The sequence below is a fragment of the Cucurbita moschata genome, unplaced genomic scaffold (assembly GCF_002738365.1).
Source record: "Cucurbita moschata cultivar Rifu unplaced genomic scaffold, Cmos_1.0 Cmo_Scf00001, whole genome shotgun sequence".
Lineage (NCBI taxonomy): Eukaryota > Viridiplantae > Streptophyta > Magnoliopsida > Cucurbitales > Cucurbitaceae > Cucurbita > Cucurbita moschata.
In genome coordinates this window covers 11,218,382-11,241,276 of record NW_019268517.1, presented here as the reverse complement: position 1 = coordinate 11,241,276, position 22,895 = coordinate 11,218,382, and the positions used below count along the sequence as shown (strand labels likewise).

The following is a 22,895-nucleotide window of genomic DNA, read 5'->3' as shown; positions in this document are numbered from 1 at the left end:
ATCCCTTCCCATCTCCTCAATTTTCTATTTATTTTTATTACAAATTAATTTTAAATCATTTTTTTTTAATTATTTTCCTTTTGTAATATAACTTTAAAAAAAAGATCCATTTTTCTTTTGTAATATAACTCAAGTCACTACAAATTAAATGATTATTTCTAAATGCATTATTACTCTTTGAATTGTTACATTGTCAAAGTATAACATCTAAAAATCTATCTCGTAACAGCCAAATCCAACAATGCATACCTCTAATATTTCCAAACTGCAATCATGTTTCATCTCGCAAACACAATTCAATAACATTGATCAAAACTAAAGAGATTTAGGAGGAGAAGCATTTTGGAGGGTCAACCATAAATCTCTTGAACCTCAAGTTGTGAATTTAATCCTCGCTCGTTAATGCTAATAGCATGTTCATGTAGTCCACAAGTGTCTAGATGTTTAAAACGTGTGGGGTTAAAGTTTTTTTTTTTTTTTTTATCTACAGTGTCTCAACGTTGTAGAATTTTCTTTATTTGAAGAGACAATTTTGATTACTAAATTCATCATTTTCTTTAAGACGAACTTGTTTATGATTTATGTTTCAATTTATACACACTTTAAAGATCTACATCTGATACTTTAGATTATGGGACACCTTGAGATATTTTGTTTTTAACTTTGGGTGAAACTTTTGTAAGAATCAAACTACGGCAAATGTTGCCTATATCGTTATGATAAGAGGCTAGAGTTCAAGTTCTAATTCAAAAATCAGTAGAGTTTAATTGTAAGACGGTGTGACATCGAGCTTTAGTAAATTTCTATTAATTAAAGAAAACGATCATAAAATATGAATAGTATAGAAAGTTCAAAATTAAAACGTAAAAATGAAAAAAAGATGGTACGTGTTAGTAAAGTTGATTGGACGATAAATAAAATAAAGCATAATTGAATGGTGTTGTTAAGGTATTATTGGTTGAGAGGAGGAGGTAGAAGGAAAGGGGCATTGGATGCATTGAATCTCTTGTGTGGCTGCCAATGCCATGGGCATGTGGAAAGTCAGAGTGGCGCATCTTATAAATGTGGGATAAAATTGACGTTTTTTTTTTTTTTTATTTATAATTTTTTCTCCAAGATTTTGACATTGATGTGAAAGTAATTGAACTGGACCATTGTTTTCTTACTTTTATAAGATTAAAAGAAAAAATCTTCAATTTCGTTAAAATCAAAATCTGAATTCAGCCCAAGCCCATTCTATTTTAGGAAGAAAAGAAAGAAAAATAAAAGCCCTAGCTCCCTCCTCTTTGCCACTGCTGATACTATGGTGCACGTTTCTTTGTACAGAAATTGTGAGTATTCCCTTCTCTTTCACACTACTATTATCCATGTTAGTAAAGATTAACGTCAATTCCTCTTCAAGCCGTATCTTATTTATCCATACACCAGATAATGAGAATGTTACAGAAACACGTCTCTTCTGTTTGGACCTGCTTTTCATGGGATTAGAAATGTCCTGGTGATAAAATTGAGTTGGGATTAATAGTTTTCATCTTTTTTTTGTGGGCAATGTTGATATTGATGAATTTTCCCTATATTTATATATAAAAATATGTTCTATCAATAATTATATATAGAATAAGTAATTTATAAGTTAAGGGATCGCCATGTTAGGGATGGATGATGGAGTAAATTAATATGCAATCATTCATATCATGTTTGTGTTTGATATGAAAGCAGCAGAGTACGATGAGTTGGCAGAGATCCGTTGTTTGGGATTCCGGGTTGGAAGGAAGACACGAAAGGCAACCCCACATGGACAGTGATGAGAATATTTGGAAATGAAACAAATCCATATTGTGTGGTCAAACAATCATGTGCTTCACATTCAAATACAGGGAAGCAAATGGAAGTTCACATCTCCCCTGAGAGGGTATTCCCAAAAACAAAAGCAAAAGCAAAAAACAAAGCAAAGCAAAGCAAACCAAACCAAACGGTACATTAATCCTCCACTTTTCTAATTACTACTTAAACACATCCCTAATTTTTCTGACTCCAAACCAAAACCAAAACCAAAACCAAAACCAAAACCACAACACTTCAATTTCACAACATATCTCATGTGTGGCAGGCACACACACATCCATCTGCCTTTGCAAACAGCGCCCCCTCTGCTGTGGATCACAACCATTTTTTTTTATCCTTCCATGGTTAAGGAACTCCCAGCTGCAACCGAAGTCAATAACAGGAAGCATGTTATTCATGTCATAATACTAATGGAATTCATACCAAAGTCAACAACTATCAGCTTTGCAAACCAAATGGGTATGTATACAAATACAATTTATTACCTGGGGTGTGGTCATCAGGATGATCCTTGTGCTGGCTTTCCATGCACTTGAGAAGGTATTTGAAGGTCTCGATCTCGCATGGGAATGTGAGGCCGCCGCTATGATCAAATCCAAACTCCTCCTCTGCCTTTTCCAGCAACACCTTGAACACCGAATGGCTAAGATAGCTAGTGGGAATGATGAACCTCCGAAGCTCCGGCCCAACATAAACAGCCAAGTACCCTTTTGGGACGTCGGGTGGATGTTCAGGGCTCTGGCAGCTCTCCTCATCCGAATCACAACACAAAACATTCGTCAGCCTTTTGTTGATTGCTGGTGAAAGGATCCCATTATTTAGATTTAGATTTTGGCTTTGATTTTCATGGGCTGCTGCTTTGGATATCGGGTTAATTGTGACGCCTTGCCAGTGTTGGAGAGTCTCTTTCAGCCTCACAATCTGGCGGATTCCAGTCAACTTGATCCCACCGTTTTCATCCATTTCTAGACGTTCACCACAATTGAACAGAACCCCAGGACAGAACTCGCTGTGTCTAATTCCAGAAACACAATTCTCATCAGAACACCACTACCTAGAAGTTGAAATTGCCGGTAATAGAATAGTTTTGAATGACACTAACACAAACTAAAATAGTAAAAAGCTCAAAGTAGAAAATCAAGTAGAGGAAATAAAAGGAAAGGCTGTACTATAGCAAGAAGAAAGAAAGAGAAACACAAGCATGCTCCATACAACCAACAAATAAAGAAACAATAATAATCAGAGTAGGATCCATTTGATTCATCAAATCATGTACAAGAGACTAAAATTCCCTCTCACCATTCGTTCCTCACATTGAGATTCAAAACCAGAATCAAAGTCTGTAAGAAGGTTGCAATGCAATGCAACGCAAGGGAACAACAATGATGATATTACCTGATTGACAATAAAGGAGGAAAAAAAAGGGTCAAGACAACAGGAAACGGTGAGGTTAAAATTCGAATTTGAGGAAAACGTGTTTTACAATGTCTGAAATGGAATGGATGAAGAATTATAATAAAGACAAGGAATTGTACAAAAATGGAGGAGAGGTGGAAGAGTGAGGCGAATCCAAGCGCAGAAAATGCGGAAAGAAAGAAAGAAAGAAAGAAAGAAAGAAAGAAAGAAAGAAGAAGATACCGGCGTAGAAGAAGAGCATTTAGGTGGAAAGGCGAGGAAGAAAAGGCATGGGAGAAGGAGGAGGGTTGAGGGGGAAGCGGAGGGAAGAGAGGGGAAGGAGTATTTATTTATGCGGTTCGGGGGAACAGAGGAATGGGCGTTGGAAAAGGAAGGTGCCTCCGGAAACGATGGCCGATTCTTTTGGACTGCCTTCAATTTCTTATTTATTTTTTTATTTTTTCTTATTGTCTTTGGATTTCATTTTGTGAAATGAAACAACTTTTTCATCCAAACTCACCAATAACGTTACTTTTTAACCTTTTTGTTTGGAAATATATATATGTATTTTTTTTACAATTCAACCAAATATATTTTATCCCAAAACCTGCTACGGCGGAGGCACTGCTTCACTTCTGCTCCTTTGCAACACCAGACTGTTCATTTCCGCCTCCTCTACGTCCGACGCCATGGATGCAATCAACGCCCAACTTCCGCTTTCGACCAATTCGGACGACGAAAATTTGGTCAATGGAGATGACCCAATGCCCGACCTTCCCCAGAACCCCACTTCCCCCGCCTCCGATTCTTCTTCCTCCGACTCTGATTCCGAAGTCGACGAATCCGACCAGAAGCTCCAACTCCAGACCCTTCAATCTGAGCTCTCCTCCAACCCTTCCAACTACGATGCCCATGTCCAAGTAATTTTTCTCTACTCTCTTTAATGCTTCTTCCCATCATTTCTCCCCTTCACTTCTGCATACACTAAGTTTATGCGTTACTTGTTTTTGATGCTCGCTCATCCCCACTTCTTCAAGTATATAAAACTTTTGAGGAAAGTTGGCGACATCGACAACCTGAGGAAAGCAAGGGAAGCAATGAGTGAGATGTTCCCTTTAACCCCTTCAATGTGGCAGGAATGGGCCAAAGACGAAGCGTCTATCAGTACTGGGTAATCTCGTCTATTTTACCTTTTTAGATGTCCCGTTATTTCTTTTCCGGTGGTGCAGAAGTTTCTGAAGTTGTTACTCCGTTGCTCCTTAAATTCATTAGAGAGCTCTCAATTTCAAACTTCTAACAAGCTCTTGAATCTTCAACCCTATTTCATTGTGAGAGGGTTTTGGATTTCTGTTAACCCTTTTCTTGCTAGTAGTCGGTTATGAATTAATTTTACTCTCCTTTTTCTCGTTGCCTTTGCAGACCAGAGGATGTTGCTGCAATTGAGAGGCTATATGAGCGAGGGGTGTTTGATTATCTGGTTTGTATCGGCTGCCATTTGGAGATTAGCTTTTGGTATTACGAGAGATGTTACATGTTAGACTAACAAATGCTAGCATATTAGCAGTTTATAGCTACTGCAAGCCAATTGTTACACCACATGTCCTTTTCTTCCTACACGTATCTGGAACCCCATATTATAATCAATATATTTTATACATTGTCGGATTTAACAAATTATAGCTTGGACTCTTAAGCTGAAAATTGTACTTTTACTTTTTGGACTATTAATTAGTTGCCTTGAAAATAAAGATGGTTGGCTATGTAACTCAGCTTTCTGCACGAGTTTCTACTTTCAATGTATAAAACGAATCATTTTCAAGTTTGAGGACAATAGTTTGCTTTGTAATTTTCTTTTATTCAGGATGACAATATTTTGAAATTGTACGGTGTCATGATGTTTTCAGATTTTGTTTTGTAGCACATGATTATGTGAGATGGTTAACTTTCACTATGTTATGCAGTCAGTTTCTCTTTGGTGTGACTACCTAAATTTTGTTCAAGAATATGATCCAATGGTGCGAGATCGTGCAACTTCTAGAATTAAAAAGGCTAGAGATTTATTTGAACGTGCTCTCACAGCTGCTGGTTTGCATTTTACTGAGGCTGAAAAATTATGGGAAGCATATAGAGAATTTGAGAAATCCATATATCAAAGCATTGACGAAACCGATACTCAGGTCCGAACCTCTTTCCTTTTTTTATTTTTATTTTTTATGTTTTTGGTCATCTTCTATGAGGTGTCTCATTTACGATGTAACTTAATTATATGGCTCAGAGCTATATAAATTTATTGTTTTTAAGGATTGAAGTCCCTTTGTGTAGCACTTGGAACTTCCTTTTTGTTTGTTTGTTTTTTTTAATAATATTTTTGTATGTCCTTGTATTCTCTTTCATTTTTTCTCAATAAAAGTTCGATTTCTTACACACACACACACACACAAAAAAAAAAGTGTCATTTGCTACGTTTTTGTATGTGCACTCCAATTGGAAACGGCAAAAGCAACCAAAAGTCATCGCAAGGAGCACATCTTTTTGTTGATCCTTGTTCCTTGAATACATTAAGGGTAGTATCTCATGTATGGCAAGTTTCTGATTTTTTCATAAATATTTTTCTTTCTGTTGTGGATGATCAATGAAATTAATTTTAACTTGGATAGAAATTGTACTGATGGTCAGAGTTGCATATTTTTCTGTAGGCGAAAGAAAAACAAGTCCAGCTAATCCGAAGCATTTTCCATCGTCAGTTGTCACTTCCTCTATCTAACATGAATTCAACGCTTGAGGCCTATAAGGCATGGGAGATGGAAGTGAAACAAGGCTGCATTCTTGATGGGAAATCTAATGACTCGGATGGGGTTCCTTCTCAAGTCGCCTCAGCCTATCAAAGAGCATTGGATATGTATAATGCCCGTGTTCAATTCGAAGAACAAATATCAAAACAGGATTTAACTGATACTGAAAGACTTCACCAGTACATTGTATGTTGCATTTACATTTTATTATGCGAAACAGACTTTTTGGAGTTTTAATATAATTCTTTAATTTCTTCAGATTTACCTGAAATTTGAACAATCTGCTGGAGATCCCGCAAGGGTACAAGTTCTGTTTGAGCGTGCAGTTGCTGATTTTCCAGTGGTGGTTGATCTGTGGCTTGATTATACCCGTTACATGGACAAAACTTTGAAGGTTTCTCCTTTCCAGTTTCCTATGAACTATGGATATATCTTAACATATAATTATACATGAGGTTTGGGTTTTCAGGTGAGCAATATTGTGAGGAATGTTTACTCTAGGGCGACTAGGAATTGCCCATGGATAGGTGATCTTTGGGTCCAGTATTTGCTTGCTTTGGAACGTGCTCATGCTTCTGAGGGTGAAATTGCTTCCGTAAGTTTTGACAACCACACCCTTTCTCTGGAGCAGTTCTGTTAAATATTGTTTGGTCTGATTTCATTTAACAAGATTATTATTTCACATTTGGTTCAAGAAAATCTCTCGCCAAAATTTATTTACAGTGAGCAGGGAAACACAAATAAATTACTAAAATTTGCAAGACTACTTCATTTGCCTCTATAATCCAATCTCTTGAATCTTCTTCTTTTTTGATCCAATGGCATTGAGTGAAATATCTAGAGACTAGAATAAGACAAAAGTTTCTTTTAACCAACTCAGTACATGAAACTTCATTATGATCATTACACTCATCCAAACAATTTACCACTGCATCACAAATCATTTCCCATAAAACCAACCAGCCTCTTTTATTGTTCCCAACTGGAATCATAACTACTGATCTATCGCTAGAAGGTTTTATAACAAAACATTTGAGAATCCAGCCGAAACGATCCATCTTCTTACATAATCAAAAAATTTCAAACTCATTCTTAGCCGAAAGAAATGTGATGTTAATGGACACTGCATAAGGTCAACTAAAGCTTCCTCAAATCAAAGAAGTTTCTTATGATGAGCAACACTGGAGCAAAGACAAGAACCATTTTTTTTCTTAATCGTGAAAAAATCCTAGCCTAAAAGATTTATGAAAAATGCATTATTTCAACCTACAACTGATAGACCTCATATTCTGAATGATCCTTAAGCACAACTTGAATTTTGACCGATAAGAAGGCTAAAAGGGATGAACACTAAGATGGATGAAGGCTAAGAACGGATGAAGGCTAAGGATGGTGAAGAGAATGAACGAAGAAAAAGGAGAGAGCATACATTAGATTCCACTCTTCCTGATGACTTGAATGAATAAATGAAAGTATACATAAGTGAGAATTCCATACATCCCTCATTGCCCTTTTGCTTACAGTTTCATCCTGAATACATTCTATTTGGTTTGGTGTTCCCCTAAAAGTATAGTCGATGGGCTTTATGAGCTTCTCTTAGGCTGGTCTTTATAGAGAAAACAAAGATTTTGTGGTCAAATGCTTGTGAGCTCGTTTGTGGGCGTTATGGAAAAAAAAAAGAAACAGCAGATTATTTTCAGATAAATCTTCCTCAAGCAATTTTTTTCGTTTCTGTTTTTGTGTGTGTGTGTAAGTGTACAGTTTACTGCCTCTAAATGGAGTGTTTTACACAATTCTTTTTGTAATACACAGATGGTGAATGATCATCAATCTAGACGAGGACCTTCTGTTTTTTTGATCCTCCGTTTAGGCTTAGGGAATCCTCATTCCGAAGGCCTTTAGAATGTGTTACTCCTATTTTGTTGAATATTTGATGTCATTGTTTCCTTTATAAAAAGTAGATATTTAATTTAGATAGAACAATAAATTTAACTACCCAAACTGTATTGAATAAATAATTTAATAACTTAATGTCACTACTATTTTTGGGTCATTGCACTATATTTCATAATAAAAGTCTGATTTTCCATCATAAATGAAATTGTAGTGATTAGATGGATGGCATCTTACCGCTACAGTTTGTACCTTACTTTTGTATTTATATTTTCTATTTCTGTTTGTGTACAGAGAGACTTACTGATAATATAGTAAGTTTTACTTCTACCCAACTTGAGATCAGAATTGTTTTTCTTGATGATACAGGTCTTTGAGAAATCCGTGCTGTGCTCATTCTCAACCTTGTATGAGGTATTATTATTATTATTATTATTTTTGGATATATGCCTAATTGTTCTCATTTCCATTGGGCAATCTAATATTGGTTCCTATATAGTTGGTCTATAGTACTTCCTCAAGAGAATGGGCTTGTAGTTGTAGGGGGATGTACTTGTATCATTATTATCTTTTATTTGATGAAAAATGATTTCATTGAATAAATAAATTACAATATAAAAGGATCCCCACTTACATTACTATTATTAATTAGCATTCTCAGGTCAAGTTAAAAAGCAAAAGTCAAATTAAAATTAGCATTCTAAAAGTTTGCCTGGGATGAATTCACAAATGAGAATTAAGGTTTGAAAATTTCATTTCAGTTTGATGATATTTCATATTTGACCTTGTTGTAGTACTTGGATTTGTTTCTTACACGAATTGATGGCTTGAGGCGAAGAATCTCATCTGCTGTTGAGCTTGAGGATGTGTTGGGATATTCGTTGATTAAAGAGACCTTTCAGGTTTCCCATATTTTTTTTTTCCTTGTTCTTAGATTCCATCTCCTGTTTAACTCTTGATCACCAATTTCCTTATATTGAACGTCTCCACCCCTCATATCAACTGCGTTGTTAATATTATTTCTTAAAATATTTCAATATAATAGGGATGTCAACAAAATTCTCTGTGGAGTCCTACTCCAAATGGAGTGGGGATCCTTATTTAGAATAAGGTTAGGATTGGGGATGGAGGAAAAAACTTTCCCTTATTTTTTTCAAGGGAGGGGGACAGGGAGTCACTTACTCCTAACATTTCCATTACATAATTAATACAAATATTAAATATTTTAAAATTTATTTATTTAAAGTAGTGAAAATGTCATTATTTTCATATAAAATTATATAATTTTAATATATTTATTGTTATTTTAATTTAAAAATAACTAAACATCAATATTGAGGCGACCTGGTTTTACGTTATGATCTTTTGTACTTCCATTCATCAAAAAAATTTAAAAGAATTCCAATACCAATTTCTAAGGCTTTTGCTATTGATTCCTGTAAAATCGCTTATCCTTGTGTATGTTCTCCTTATTTATTTATTTAATCAATTTTTTAATCTTATTTTTTAAAAATAAAAAATATAAGATGGTGGTGGAACTATCATCCATCTCAAAGTTCATAATAGGCAGAATTTTTTCTACTAATCATCATTCTTACTCTATTTTAATTCTTCTAAGGTCTCTTACCACATTAGTGCGATGAAGATGATGCAGGATATTTCTACTTCTTTTAATAAGTCAATTTAGATAGACGTTCACTTGAATACTAACGCTTAGTGATTTTATTCATAGCGTGCATCAGATTACTTGTCACCACACCTAAAGAATTCAGAAGATTTAGTGCGTTTGTATGCTTATTGGGCCCGTTTAGAGATAAACTTGGGAAAAGATCTAGTTGCTGCCCGTGGAGTTTGGGAAAGTCTGCTTAAGATCAGGTTTTCTTCATTGCCTTTATGAAACGCACTCTCTTGCTTCCATGCTACCCCATTATGAAACGCTTTTTTTCCCCTCTCTTTTTCCTTTTCTGGAAATCATTTGTTTTCCTGTTGCTGCTTCATTTGCAGTGGCTCGTTATTGGCAGCATGGGAGGGTTACATAGCGATGGAAATCGAGTCAAACCATATAAATAATGCCAGATCCATATATAAGAGATGTTACAGCAAAAGATTTCCAGGGAGTGGTTCAGAGGTAAAATTTCTTCTACTGGGTGACATAATCTTCATTGAAATTCTTTTTCCTTTTCCATTTTTGTTGCAAGTTACATACCTGTCACCAATTGGATAGATACTAATATATCACGGGATTACCCTCTAAAAACTATGGGACTCGAGACCAATACTATGTCCCATAGTTTAACTCATAACACACTTTTTTGGGGTAAAATGTTTAATTTGGAATCAATCCTTTTTCTCATTATCCAATAGTTGATACATTTTGGATTAGATGTTATATTCAGTTTCTTAAAAAAGAAAAAAAAATGTTCAGGATATATGCCATTCATGGTTGCGTTTTGAGAGGGAATTTGGTAGTCTTGAAGATTTCGATCATGCTGCTCGAAAGGTACACTTCTTTTACACTTTGCCAGTTCTGTTGATATTTGATCCATGAAAAGGAAGTGCGTATAACATTTGGAACCTGCTTTTGTTCTTTTCACAATGTTTATTGAAAGTTCAGTTTCTCATTGGTAAAAAAGTCGTTATTTTGAATTTCATTACACCATGGTCTTGGGGTACAATTAATTATTATTATTATTATTATATTTTTTTTGTTGATGTGGAAAGAAAATTCTGAAGTTGAGGACACAAGAAGTACCATGCATAGTAACCAACTGATGTAGTTGGATGAAAATTATCTCATCTGGAGAATTAGTAGTAGTTCCGCAAGTGCTCCCATTGTTATTTATGAAGCTACCAATTCTTCAAATGCTTGTTTCTTCAATGGACCACTAATTTATTCTGCTGGATGATTTCCTTATCTTAGGTTAATCCTCGTCTAGAAGAGTTAAAGTCATATAAGTTACAGATGGATGAGTCAGAAAATCCTGCTAAGCCGAGTGAACATGGTAAGCGAAAATTGGGTGGCGATGCACCCGATGTAGAGTCTCCTGCTAAGAGACTAAAAGATGCTGCACATGGACCAAAGAAGGTTAATGAGAAGGGTAAAGCTCAATTACAAAGCTTAGATGGCCAAACAGGAAACAGCAAAGCAAAAGCTAAAAAACCTGATGATACAAGTGACCAGCAAATGAAAGATTTTGTCCAGGAAAAAGGGAAAGTGTATAATGACCAATGCACTGCATTCGTCTCCAACCTCAACCTCAAGGCAAGTTGTTTCTGAAAGTGCCTATCTGATTTTAATTCACGCTCTGCATTCTCATAGATGACCACATAATTTATGTTGCTTCATTACAACCTGGCAGGCTACTTATGAACACTTGCGGGATTTTTTCCAAGATGTTGGTGGAGTTGTTGCAATTCGAATATTGCATGATAAGTTTACTGGAAAATCACGGGTCCGCTCTCTTCTTCTCTCCACATATTTCCTTTCATTTATTGTCTTGTTATAGTACTTGATGAAAAGTTCTTACTAATTGCATACTGTGATTTTTTTGGCAAGTCCGAATGCTTGCTTCTTATAGTTTGATAGAGGATGGTCGAGAATTGGTTTCCTGTATATTTGTGTGTTTGGAAGGACATAAACGTTTTCCATGGAATACCTATGTACTCGTATTGGGGAAAATACTTAAAATACACTTGTACTGAGAAAAATACTTATATATATATATATATATATATATGGGCATAGAGGAGAACCTAAACTAAAGGAATTTACAATTACAATAAAGATCAACTGTACATAATAACATATATTATAACGCTCCCTCTCAAACTGGAGCAAATATGTCAATTATGCCTGGCTGGTTGCAAAGATGGTTTATTCTTTCTTCATCTAAAGCTTTGATAAGGATATGTCCTAATTGTTCTCCAATCTTCACATATCCTGTAAACACTAACTTTTGTTGTATTTTCTCACAAATGAAATGACAATTCATTTCAATATGTTTAGTCTTCTCATGAAATATTAGATTAGACGCAATGGAAATGCAACTTGATTATCACACTGCAATTTAGTTGGCGTGGTATTACTGAAACCTAAAGTTGATGTATCCACACTATTTCACACACATCCTGTGCTATAGCTCTAATGACTCAACACTTAAACTTGAATCCACATTTTGTTTCTTACTTTTTCAGACACTAACCATTACCCCTTTCCCACCTTCGACTTAAAGTAGTAACCAGCTCACGGCTATAACAAGTGGGTTTGAGCCAGGGGTTACGCCAAGTCCTTCTACTTGGCAAAAAAATAGAAAGAAAGAAAGAAAAACATATGGGAGTATGAAGAGCAAGTCAAATACCCTGCCTGTCAGCGACTTCTATGCTCTTGTTTTCAATAGATAGGATGAAAGCACTATTAGTGCCTTTGTTTATATTAGTTGATGTCTAATTCAAGAAATTGTGTTAGTGAAGGTGGATCAACGTTATACTCTTTGTTATCCCGTGTTTACATTTTAGGCATAATACCGTGACCAAAATTGAAAGAAACAGAAGAAAGAGAGGTAGAAATGAAAAATCATGAAAGAAGGGGAAAACAATGATTTTTGGTAGACAAATGAATTCATGGTAACCATTCCTCTCATTGAGGAAGTATAACTCATAGTAAATGTCCACGATGATTTATGGACGTGGACTATTTTGTTACTCTTCTTTCTCTGCTTAATGTGACCTATTATTTTTACTTTTTGTAGAATCTGAAGTCTTGTACACTTTTTCAGCTTTCCCTGCTAAACTTGTGACTGTACTTCTTATTTTTGGATGTAATTTTATGTATTTCTGTTCTGTAGGTAGTACACTAACTTGTTCATGTGCATTTTTAAGAGTATTTTGATTGAGCTTTAGCCTCCTTACAGGTTGTAAACTGATGGCATGATTTTTTGTTGTAGTACTGATGGATAGAATTCTTATTTGTAGGGACTAGCTTATGTAGATTTCTCTGATGATGCGCATCTCAATGCTGCAGTTGCAAAAAACAAGCAGTTGTTGCTTGGGAAAAAGATAAGCATTGCACGGTCAGATCCTAAGAAAGGTATAACAAAGTAAAGATAAATAAATAAATAAAGATGAAAATTAGATAACATACAATCAAATAGTTAGAACAATCTAACAAAATGTGGTACACTTGGTAAAAAGCCTAAAAGTCTTAATGACATGCCTTAAAATTATTCGACAAGGGTGGGAGAAGCATATGATATGTGAGGGTTTTTCTCAGAACAAAAAAATGGAATGGAAATATATGCTTGTTTACCTTTTAGTATTGGAAATCTTATATCCATTTTATCAGGAAAAATGCTCGGCAATAGTTAAATATGTGGGTATGCTTGTCAATAGTTAAATATTGGATTATGTTGTAGCCTAAATACTCCAGAAATCGTTAAGGGGAAAATCTTTATTAACAAATGGAATTACCATCAATGATGTTTGAATTCAAAGCCTGATTTTTTATTTATAGAGAATAATTGATATTAATGATGCAACCTAAGCGTTCCCCAAAAAATCCTCAAAGGGAAATTTTATTTACAAATGAAATTGATATTAATGATGTGTGCAAACAAAAACAAATCGCTTCTTTATATAGGGGATAGCAAACACTACTCAGTAAAATTCACTACCACCAAAATATTCAACTAAAAGAAAATTACAGTATTATCTATAACAACACTACATCAGCTTCGAAATTATCAGAGGCCATGGCTTAAAATCACTTGAGCTTAGAGTAAAGTTCTCATGCAACAACCTCGTCACTTAAATTAGAAAATGGTTCAATTTATCTGCACTGAATTATTTTTGGATAAGTGGTTCAATTTGCAACCCGTTAGCCGAACTTTTTGCTTCTGAAAATGGTATCTTACTGCTGGCTCATACTGAGACTGAGGATTTGTATGTTTCAGTTGTTTGATTAGTAGAGTATGCACTGTCATCAAATTAGAAAAATTAGATTATGTTCACAACCTTTCTATTTGAATAAAGAAAGTACCTTTCTGTTCATATTTACTCAAAAAGTTTGGATGCATTCTGCTATGGATAATGATGGATTCACCCCTACATTAAATGCATCATCTATCAGTCTCATGGTCAGAACTCATTTGCATGCCAGCTAGAACTCTATTGAACATTCGGGATATTGTTGTAGGAAATTTACAGCTTTATCATGATCTAATCTGTATGCTGTTGGTGGGAATCATAGGGAATGCTTTATTGATAACTTCAATCATAGTAATAGTATATGGTTCTCTGAAATGTCAGATCACGACCAAACTAAACGCTTAGGTCAGGTAGATTGTAATGACATTTGGGATACTGTTGCTGTCTCTCATCAGCTTTATAATTGTCATTATGTAATATCACAAAGTTTGGCATCCCTCTGAATGAGACAAAAGCTAAGAATTCTGTCTCTGATTACCTTCACTTGTAGGGGGAGGCCACACTACGGATCGAGCTAGTGGAGGCAAGACATCCGAGTCAGTAAGTTCTGCAAAGCCTCGGAAAGCCAATGAGCAACCACCTGCTGAGAGGAAGGACGGAGGTAACAAAGTTGAGCTTAAGGGAAAGAACACGTTCGCAGTGCCTAGGAATGTGAGAGCACTTGGTTGGACAGCAGATAAACCAAGGACCGCAGAACAAGAGGATGAGAAGCCAAAAACCAATGATGAATTCAGGAAACTGTATTTTAAAGGCTGAAGCCTTTTGTTGTAAGAATTAGTATGGACTAAAGATTCTGACGTAGATTAGAGTTTCTCCTGATATCACCATACCTCAAGAGGATTTTTGTTTTAAAATGAAATTAATATCTTACTGTGATGTAGAGATAGTTTTGGCATACCATGGTATCCTTTGAATTGGATCTGTTGTATATAGTCAGTTGAGATTTCTTCTATTTAAGATTTATTTTCAGCTTATTTATAAGAACCAGCAGTTAACTGGATGGTGGATAATGTTTGTAGAATAACAATCTCTTCTAATGTTCTTTATATTTTAGTACACATTTTTATTTTTTGAAATCTATCCAAATTCATCAACTAACGAGAGAACTCATCTTGTTTCTGTTTTTCAAATTTGGCTTAACATTCAGAATAGCATTCAAGATGTAATAAAGACTGCATGACGTTCAAGTTTAAGAAACAAAGCTGATTACCAAAATAGCCTTCAAGATGGGAAGATAGAATACAAGGTACTTTTTCTTAATTATCTTTTTTATATGATTGATTGTAGAAAGATATACACATGTAAAATGAATCTAGAATGACTTAAAAAGCATGTTCAAGCAGAGCACACCTTCTAAAAGCACTTTAAAGTGCTTTTTTAGAATATTCAAATTATCTTTCTTGACCATACAACCAAATACTATAAACAATTTGAAAAGAAAATTTTGATTGTTCAAGATCATTTTCACTCTGTCAAAAGGAATTCCAAACTCATCCTTAAGCAAATGAGTAGATTAACTCTTCAATGCATTATCCAAAGCTTCATTGTTTGAATTTGTTTCCTGCATATCAAGAAAAAGGGTATGGATTTGAGAATATATACTAAAGGCAAAACAAGTAAAAGGAAAGGTAGTCTTTTACTTTAGGCAAATGGGCAAAATGAGTAATAATGGCCCATTTGCATGCTTTGAATCTCCAAGAATGGAGAGTTACGTGAAGCTAATTGGATGCACTCACGTGGCTTATAGCTCTTTAACCAAAGCCCATATTCAACAGAGAATGTTCCCTTGATATGCATATGCATTCCTCTCTTTCTTTTTGCTTTTTCAATGGAATAATGCATTGCTATTTGCTTTTATCAACGCATCAAATCACATAGGTTTTCCTAATTTTGGACTGCAATTGGAAGGTTTGAACTCAAAAAGAGGGAGTTCTTTATATTATTATATAACATGAGAGAAATGGGAACTGGAGATGGATATTAACTAGTTGGGTTTGCTTGAAGATTGTTTCAAGAAGATGATATAGTTTTTGTTGCACAAGTAATTAGTAGAAGAGCGGAGAATAATGCATGATTGGAAGAGAGTAATGGAATATCCTTAAAGAGAATTTGGAGAGAGAGAGATTAGTTTGAGAAAGTTGAGAAAGACACGACACCTTAATTATTATGAAAGAAAAGTATAAGATTCAAAATAGACCCACCGAACAATATCCACTTATTAGAACAATTTTGTATGGCCACCCACCTACCTCATTTAGCCTCTCTTAATCGGGACATTATTTATGTTTTTTCTTGAAGTCAGGATATATCAAGTACTTGAGGTGACTTATATATGCTTTTCTTATGTTCACATAAATAAAGGAAAAAGAAAAAAAAGAAGAAGAAAGAGCCCTATGTTAAGTAATATCTACCAGGTTCATCAAATGCTAATAGGATTCAGACAAAAGTTTACCAGTTGAGATTTGTGATGAGCAAATCAACAATTATGAAGTGATAGAAAATTAAAGGTAAACACTTATATGTAACAACAAATTTTGGAAAGAATATCTACATCTTTATGCATGTAGTTGACAGTGTTTTGGGTGTTTTGGAGGTGGAATATTGACCAATGGATAATAAAAGAATAAAGTGAATTTGAATCTTAATGTAATCTTCTCTAGAAGAAACCACAAAAGAAAGATGATGATGAGGTACATAACTTTTTATAGCTTTTTATACTTATTTTAGAGTTTGAAATTGTTAAGTGTAGTTGAGGCAACCGGAGGTAACAAGGTATGGTCCTTTCTTTCTAGGTCAAAGGCTCGAGAATACATAATTAAACGTATAAATAAATGAGATGAAAGAGGGTTTCAATACATATACAATATTATATTGGTAATTTGTGAAGTTACGAATGAATGTGTTGAGGTTGGCTTCGAAAAACATCCTCATCTCATCCGTTCTTTTTATCTCTATTCTCACCTCATGCCTGGTTTTCTTCTAATTAATTAGCTCATTACATCCTTGTCTTGTGTTGTGTTCTCCACTTTGTCGGTTAAAAAACTTTTCTTTTCTTTTCTTTTTTTTTTATAAAAAAAATAAAGAAAAGAAAAGCTCCTAGTTACTCTTACTTATTTAGAACTGCCTTCCTTCACCTATCTTCATAACCATAGCTCTCTCTTCTTTCTTCTTCTCCTAAATAAACCCTCTCCATTAGTAGTCATAATGGAGCAGACTACTGAACATCCTCCCATTCCCATCCCTTTAAATGCTCGCTATGGCGGCCACCACCACCATGACCCCTCTGCCACCTGCAACCACATCATTGCCGCCGCATCTGCGGTCAATGGCGGCAATCCACTCCCACCCTTCCACATGGAAATAGATCTCCACCGTAATAACAACAACAACAGCAACAATAACAAGAAGCATGTCAAATACAAAGAGTGCCTCAAAAACCATGCTGCCTCCATGGGAGGAAATGCCACGGATGGCTGCGGCGAGTTCATGCCTAGTGGAGAAGAAGGCTCTATTGAAGCACTCACATGCTCCGCGTGCAACTGCCATAGAAACTTCCATCGAAAAGAGATCGACCACCCCCTCCTCGGCCGCAAGCTTCTCGTTGGGGGTAAGAACATGATCGCCATGCCTGAGACCACCACGTTCGCCTACCCAACTGCGGCGGGGGCGGCATTCCTATCATCCAGAGCAATGACAGCACAACCCCACCACATGATAATGCCGTACAACATGCTTGGCGGGGGCGGTGAGGAGCAGGAGGAGGCAGCAGGGGTGAGGGCGTACTCGGGGCAAATGACGAACAAGAAGCGATTCCGAACGAAGTTCACGGGGGAGCAGAAGGAGAGGATGCTGAGGTTTGCAGAGAAAATTGGATGGAAGATTCAGAAGGAAGAGGAGAGTGTGGCGCAACAATTGTGTGAAGAGATTGGAGTGAAGAGGAGAGTTCTTAAGGTTTGGATGCATAACAACAAGCACAATCTTGGCACCAAGGAAACTACTTCCCCTTCCTCTTCCCATTCTCCCACTCCCTTGGATTAATTCAATTTCTTCATTTCTTTTTCTTTTTCTTTTAACTCAGATTCAATCATATAATTATTACTATTATTGGCTAATGATGCTCAAAGTTGCGATTATTTAAATTTGGAGTTATTGGAGTGAAGATTCTGAAGCACTTAATTGACCCACTAATTAAAAGAAAAAAAAAGTAATAATATGTATGATAAGATTCCTAAAAGATGGGAATGCCAATAAAGACCAAAGTGAAAAGCCCAAATTCATTCCTGAAAACAAATCCATAAATTGAAGTGAAGGGGGTTGAATGTTAGGATGTTATTTCAGTGGGAAATTTCACGTGAAAAGAGTTATTATTATCGTTGTCATTATTTAATTTTTTTTTTCAGTGTAAAAAAAAAAATGGATGGGGAAGAAATAGGGGGGGCCTAAAGAGCATTAAAGAGGAGCTTCCAATTCAGTATTGGGGACACATTAATTCCTTCTATCTACCTCACACAATTAATTCCATTCCACACCTCACCCTTCTTCCATTTCAAAACACCATCCAAAATTAAAAGTCAAGTTTTTCCTGTCGGAGATGCGGTCATTAATTCGTTCAGACAAATTTGTTTTCTGGTTATCCCATCCACTAAAGATAATAATCCGCGTAAATATAAGGAAGAAAAACATTTACTCAGGTCCATAAGACTTCATAACCTCAACTCGACAGAATCATAATGGAGGCAATTAAATCATTATGTTAAAAACAAAGCTTCTTTCAATATTTGTGTAAAAATTGATCATGAAATTCATTATGTTTGAATCAATTGTAGTTGCAAATAACTAGTAAATGATCAAATTTTCCTAGAATGGTTATATCCATGTACACAATTTGTGTATATAAAATTTTAACTTATAAATAGGATTCGTGGGTTAAAATATGGTATCCCTCATAAATTATGTGCTGTGAAAATTCTCATACAAGTTTGTGATATTGGCAGAGAGCAACAGGAATAAAATGGAGAATTCCAAATTGGAGAGGTTTATTTATAGTTTACACATTTCAAAAAGTCAATTAGAGCACGATGTTACAAAATCAAAATCCCAAAATAACATTGAATAAAAAGAATCATGGATCTGCAGTGTTCTAAGCACGATTTTAAGAGGGGAAATATTTACATAATTTTACCTAGAGATGCCCATAGCCTAGCATCGGAGGAAAAAATTTGTGCTCCAAAAGAATTATTGTTATTATTATTTTCAGATTTAGAGGTTCACTATTTACCATTTTTGTAGTTGGGAATGAAGTGGATGTTTGAATAGGAGGAATGAGTGTTGGTTTGGAAGAACCAGTGCTCCCCCAGAGTTTGTTTCTGCTCACCCGTTGGCACGCACTTGTATTTTGGCAGCGTTCTGTCATGATGGTGAGAATAGGGATAGATTGTGAGAAAGGCTTCAATAACAGAGGGTCTCCCCATATTTCACCCACTGCACAAAGTTCTCTGAATATTCCTCCACAACGTTAAGTTTCTGTGTGTTCACTTGGGAAACTTCCATTGCATTCTGCTCCATTACCTACACCATTCAAAACCAAGAAAAATCCTTCATTTATAAAGCAAGCTTAGAAGAACAAGTTATTATTTCAATCGAAAATAGTTATAAAAATCTGAATGAATGGTTCATAACATGTAGACGGAAACAAAAAACGCAAAAGTGAATTACCTTCATGCTTGAACCATATTCACTCACAGAGGGAGTCGATTCTCCAGTGATAACATTTTCAGACGACTCTCTGGCAGTTGGAGAGTTGGACGCATAGGACCTATAATCATTGGAAAAAGAGAAGTCTGAGTTCACTCATCATAATGCAGGAACAATGCAATGACCTAGTCCTAAGCCAAGATCATAATTAAAAGAAAAAATTATTCTCAAAGTCACCAGAGAATACAAGTAAAAGAAAACTATAACCGTCCGGAAATATGAAGTTTCAACAAATTGTAAACCAAGATCTTTTGACTTTGGAAACTATTCTTATGTTAGGATTATCGAGCCAAAACAACGTTGCAGAGCTAGCAAAACCAAGAGGACAGAGTCCAAATGTTGTGGAGAGCATTACATGTTATCGCAAGAAGCGGAAAGAAGCATGCTACTACACCCATAGCGTTGAGACATTCGGTATATCATCTCAACGCCACAATATTGATCCCTCTAGTGCATCAATTATAATCATTTCTTATTTATTAAGGTTTTTCTTTGGTGTAGGTGTTGAACATTAGAGGGAAGTGCAGCAGAACAATATTTTGTGGGTCTGAAGGCTTATTTATCTGTAATTCTCTAGGTATTCATTCTTGTGGTGCTTAGAAGTCAAGGTATCCATTGTCGTGGTTTCTTGTAAGTATGATTTGTAGAGTAAGGTGAGGGTCATTTATAGTCTCCACGTAGTAGAACTTAAGTTACAGAACACTGAATGCAATTGCGAGTTTGGATCGAACTAGTATAATGTTTCTCTCTTTCTCTACTCTATTTACTTTGTTGCTATTATTGACCTCATTTGCTACGTTGTAGAAGGGGAGACTATTTATGTCCTGTTTCGATTGCTTTTTGTGGTAGAGGATTTAATTGTCTCACTATCTTGTTTGTTATTCCCTGTAGTCGGATATTCCCGTTATAAAATATTTAACTTTGTGGTATGATTACCTCTCAAATGACTCCTCCTCACATGAATTCCCAGAGGATGAAAGCCAGTCCAGGTCAACAAAGTTTGAGCAACTCGTAGCGTCCCCTTCTGAAAAGAAAATATGGTTACCTTCAAAGCCTCTTTCTCTTTGAATGGTCCCAAAAATTCGCCGCTGAGGCATCGAGGGAGTATACCTACATTAAGACATTCAACAAACACTATTCAGTTATCATTATCAACAACACTGCTCACTGCCCGAAAGATATCAAGTAGAATATAGAGAATAATTTAATTGGGGTGAAACTGTTGAGATTTGGGATGAAAATAAGAAGTTTACGTTCATTTTCTTGAAATTCTATCCAATTCATGTGGAAAATTTTATCAAAACAAACACAGCTATTTATCATTTTTAGGCATCCATCTGTTATCCCCATGGGCTGAGAAAGTAAAATCACAAATGGCAGACTTCCACCTCACAGACGACACATTAATTTTTACAAATTTCAATCTCATAGGCTTCGCCTATATAGAATCCAAACACAAACTCAATAATAATAATAATAATCATGCCCCCAAGCATATAAAATCCCAGATACAACTACCACCTAGAATTGCATATCATAATCATGAACAAATGCAAACGGTACTCAGCAACATTGTGGTTCTTCTTCTTTTCTGGTCTAATGAAGATGCATCTAACCTTCTGGTAAAAATGAACTGTTGCATAAATCTTAAGAGAAGGGAGCCTATGAATTACGTGACAATAGAGATGGTGGTAACAAACCTTGACAATGCTATATCACTTCCAGAAGAGGATGTCTCTGGAGACGATTCCAAAAGAACCTTGCTACTTCCTCGCGATTGTCTGGATAATACTGAATTTGAATGTTTTTCTAGCCTTCTGTTTGTAGATAACATTGGTGAGCAATTTTCGTGGAGAATATTACCATCTGACAAGGATCTTTTGAATGCTGACCTAAACATCAGACTCTCATAACTCAGTCAAACAAGAACAAACATAATATATACGAGGAACCAATGAAAGCATCATGAAGACAGCATATTGTGTCATAGTGAACTAGAGCACTTTCACTTATGATTTATATCTAAAATATCAAGAGAAAATTATATTTTGGTGTATTCACTTGGAGAAGAAATGAGTTTTTTAAAGGGAAGAACCACCCATTTATAGATCAGAAAATAATATGATATAATAAATACAAAACAATATTGATTAACTAAAGAAGAAATAACCAACCCTCCCCTCAAGCTGGTTTCAAGATATCTTCCATAGTGAGCTTATTGATTATCTCGTTAAATTGTAACTTTAGGAGCCCCTATGTTATTAGATCAACAATTTGCTTTGCTGTAGGAAAGTGGTCGTTTAACAAGGAATCTGAGTTAAAATGTCTTATAATTAAATCCTTTACATTTTTTACTTCTTTACTTTTATATGGTTGGACCTTGTATTTGTATCTTAAGTCCATGAGTAAAGGTAAGTATAAAAAAATGTGAAAATAATGATATTTATCCTAACCCATCTAATTAAATATTAGGGTCAACAGCATAGAAGGAACAAAGAAGAAAATAATCAATACATTATTGAGTTGAGCAGCATTTCTTTAAAAATAATAATAAATATAAAAATAAAAAAGGAGGATTCCCACACTATCTTTTAGAGTCAAAGAAAATGGAATAGCCGTCAGGCAATTTCCGGATAGAATGTTTACCTTCCATCTTCTTCTGCATAGATTCGCCCGTTCCTCCCTACTTTACAATGCTGATCTGAATCTAGTTCCCAGAGTGCAGGTTTGTCCTTTTGTGGTAGAAAATATCCCAGAAATCTGACAATTATTTCATAATTGTTAAAAATTACATGATATCCATGATTTAATGAATATCTATCTCTTTGTTGTTAGTATGAGAGTCTAAGTTTAAGATAAAATTGTCTTCCAACAAGTGGCGAGTAAGCTTTATCTGCCAATTTTATCACCTAGCCATATCTCGCAACGTGGTGGATATGACCCAGCAGCATGTTCTCATTTTCTCTTTAGTAAAAAATGCAATTAAAACTTTAATCAAATTCACACGGATCTTGTACATACAGGTGAAGGACTCACTGTTCACATATACATACTATTCTAAGCAACTATCACAATTAATAAGCTCACATTTTCTTATTGCGCGACTATTTTAATTTTGTGTACTAAGCAGTCACTTTTGTTTTTTAAAGAAACAAAACTTTCATTTGAATTAATGAAAAGAGACTAGTACTCAAAATTACGAACTTGAAAAAGGAAAAAAAAAAAAAAAAAAAA

General features: G+C 35.2%; 4 protein-coding genes across 12 annotated transcripts in view; 2 read left to right on the top strand and 2 right to left on the bottom strand.

The window, feature by feature from the left end:
- Positions 1-1,805: 1,805 nt before the first annotated feature.
- LOC111445786 (auxin-responsive protein SAUR71-like) lies at positions 1,806-3,719 on the bottom strand. Of its 8 annotated transcripts, XM_023084262.1 has the most exons (4): positions 3,484-3,719; positions 3,122-3,240; positions 2,331-2,860; positions 1,806-2,205 (listed from the first exon to the last, which is right to left on the bottom strand). In XM_023084262.1, exons 2-4 carry the CDS (start codon positions 3,145-3,147, stop codon positions 2,177-2,179), a joined length of 585 nt encoding a protein of 194 aa, XP_022940030.1. In that variant the 5' UTR covers positions 3,148-3,240; positions 3,484-3,719; the 3' UTR covers positions 1,806-2,176. The 8 variants fall into 8 exon arrangements, with proteins under 8 accessions (XP_022940030.1, XP_022940048.1, XP_022940057.1 ...); XM_023084280.1 differs by having other exon boundaries at positions 2,331-2,899; positions 3,145-3,719; XM_023084289.1 differs by having other exon boundaries at positions 2,331-2,854; positions 3,145-3,719.
- A 108-nt stretch (positions 3,720-3,827) lies between these two features.
- On the top strand, positions 3,828-14,879 carry LOC111445777 (squamous cell carcinoma antigen recognized by T-cells 3). Its single transcript, XM_023084253.1, has 16 exons — positions 3,828-4,160; positions 4,278-4,411; positions 4,660-4,717; positions 5,202-5,417; positions 5,937-6,218; positions 6,292-6,426; positions 6,502-6,627; positions 8,295-8,339; positions 8,720-8,827; positions 9,658-9,800; positions 9,930-10,053; positions 10,351-10,425; positions 10,846-11,187; positions 11,285-11,377; positions 12,897-13,011; positions 14,398-14,879. Exons 1-16 carry the CDS (start codon positions 3,930-3,932, stop codon positions 14,661-14,663), a joined length of 2,493 nt encoding a protein of 830 aa, XP_022940021.1. The 5' UTR covers positions 3,828-3,929; the 3' UTR covers positions 14,664-14,879.
- A 1,500-nt stretch (positions 14,880-16,379) lies between these two features.
- On the top strand, positions 16,380-18,010 carry LOC111449538 (zinc-finger homeodomain protein 4-like). The gene is made up of 2 exons (XM_023089471.1): positions 16,380-16,414; positions 17,104-18,010. The coding sequence occupies exon 2, from the start codon at positions 17,112-17,114 to the stop codon at positions 17,943-17,945; it is 834 nt and encodes a 277-aa protein (XP_022945239.1). The 5' UTR covers positions 16,380-16,414; positions 17,104-17,111; the 3' UTR covers positions 17,946-18,010.
- A 938-nt stretch (positions 18,011-18,948) lies between these two features.
- LOC111443619 (phosphoinositide phosphatase SAC3-like) overlaps positions 18,949-22,895 on the bottom strand; it is a 21,661-nt gene continuing 17,714 nt past the window's right edge. For both annotated transcript variants that reach the window (XM_023081525.1, XM_023081533.1), the window contains exons 12-16: positions 22,308-22,421; positions 21,362-21,553; positions 20,598-20,771; positions 19,623-19,722; positions 18,949-19,475 (exon numbers count right to left, since the gene is read on the bottom strand). In XM_023081525.1, coding sequence (XP_022937293.1) covers positions 19,356-19,475; positions 19,623-19,722; positions 20,598-20,771; positions 21,362-21,553; positions 22,308-22,421 — 700 coding nt within the window. In that variant the 3' untranslated portion in view covers positions 18,949-19,355. The remainder of the gene's footprint in view (positions 19,476-19,622; positions 19,723-20,597; positions 20,772-21,361; positions 21,554-22,307; positions 22,422-22,895) is intronic.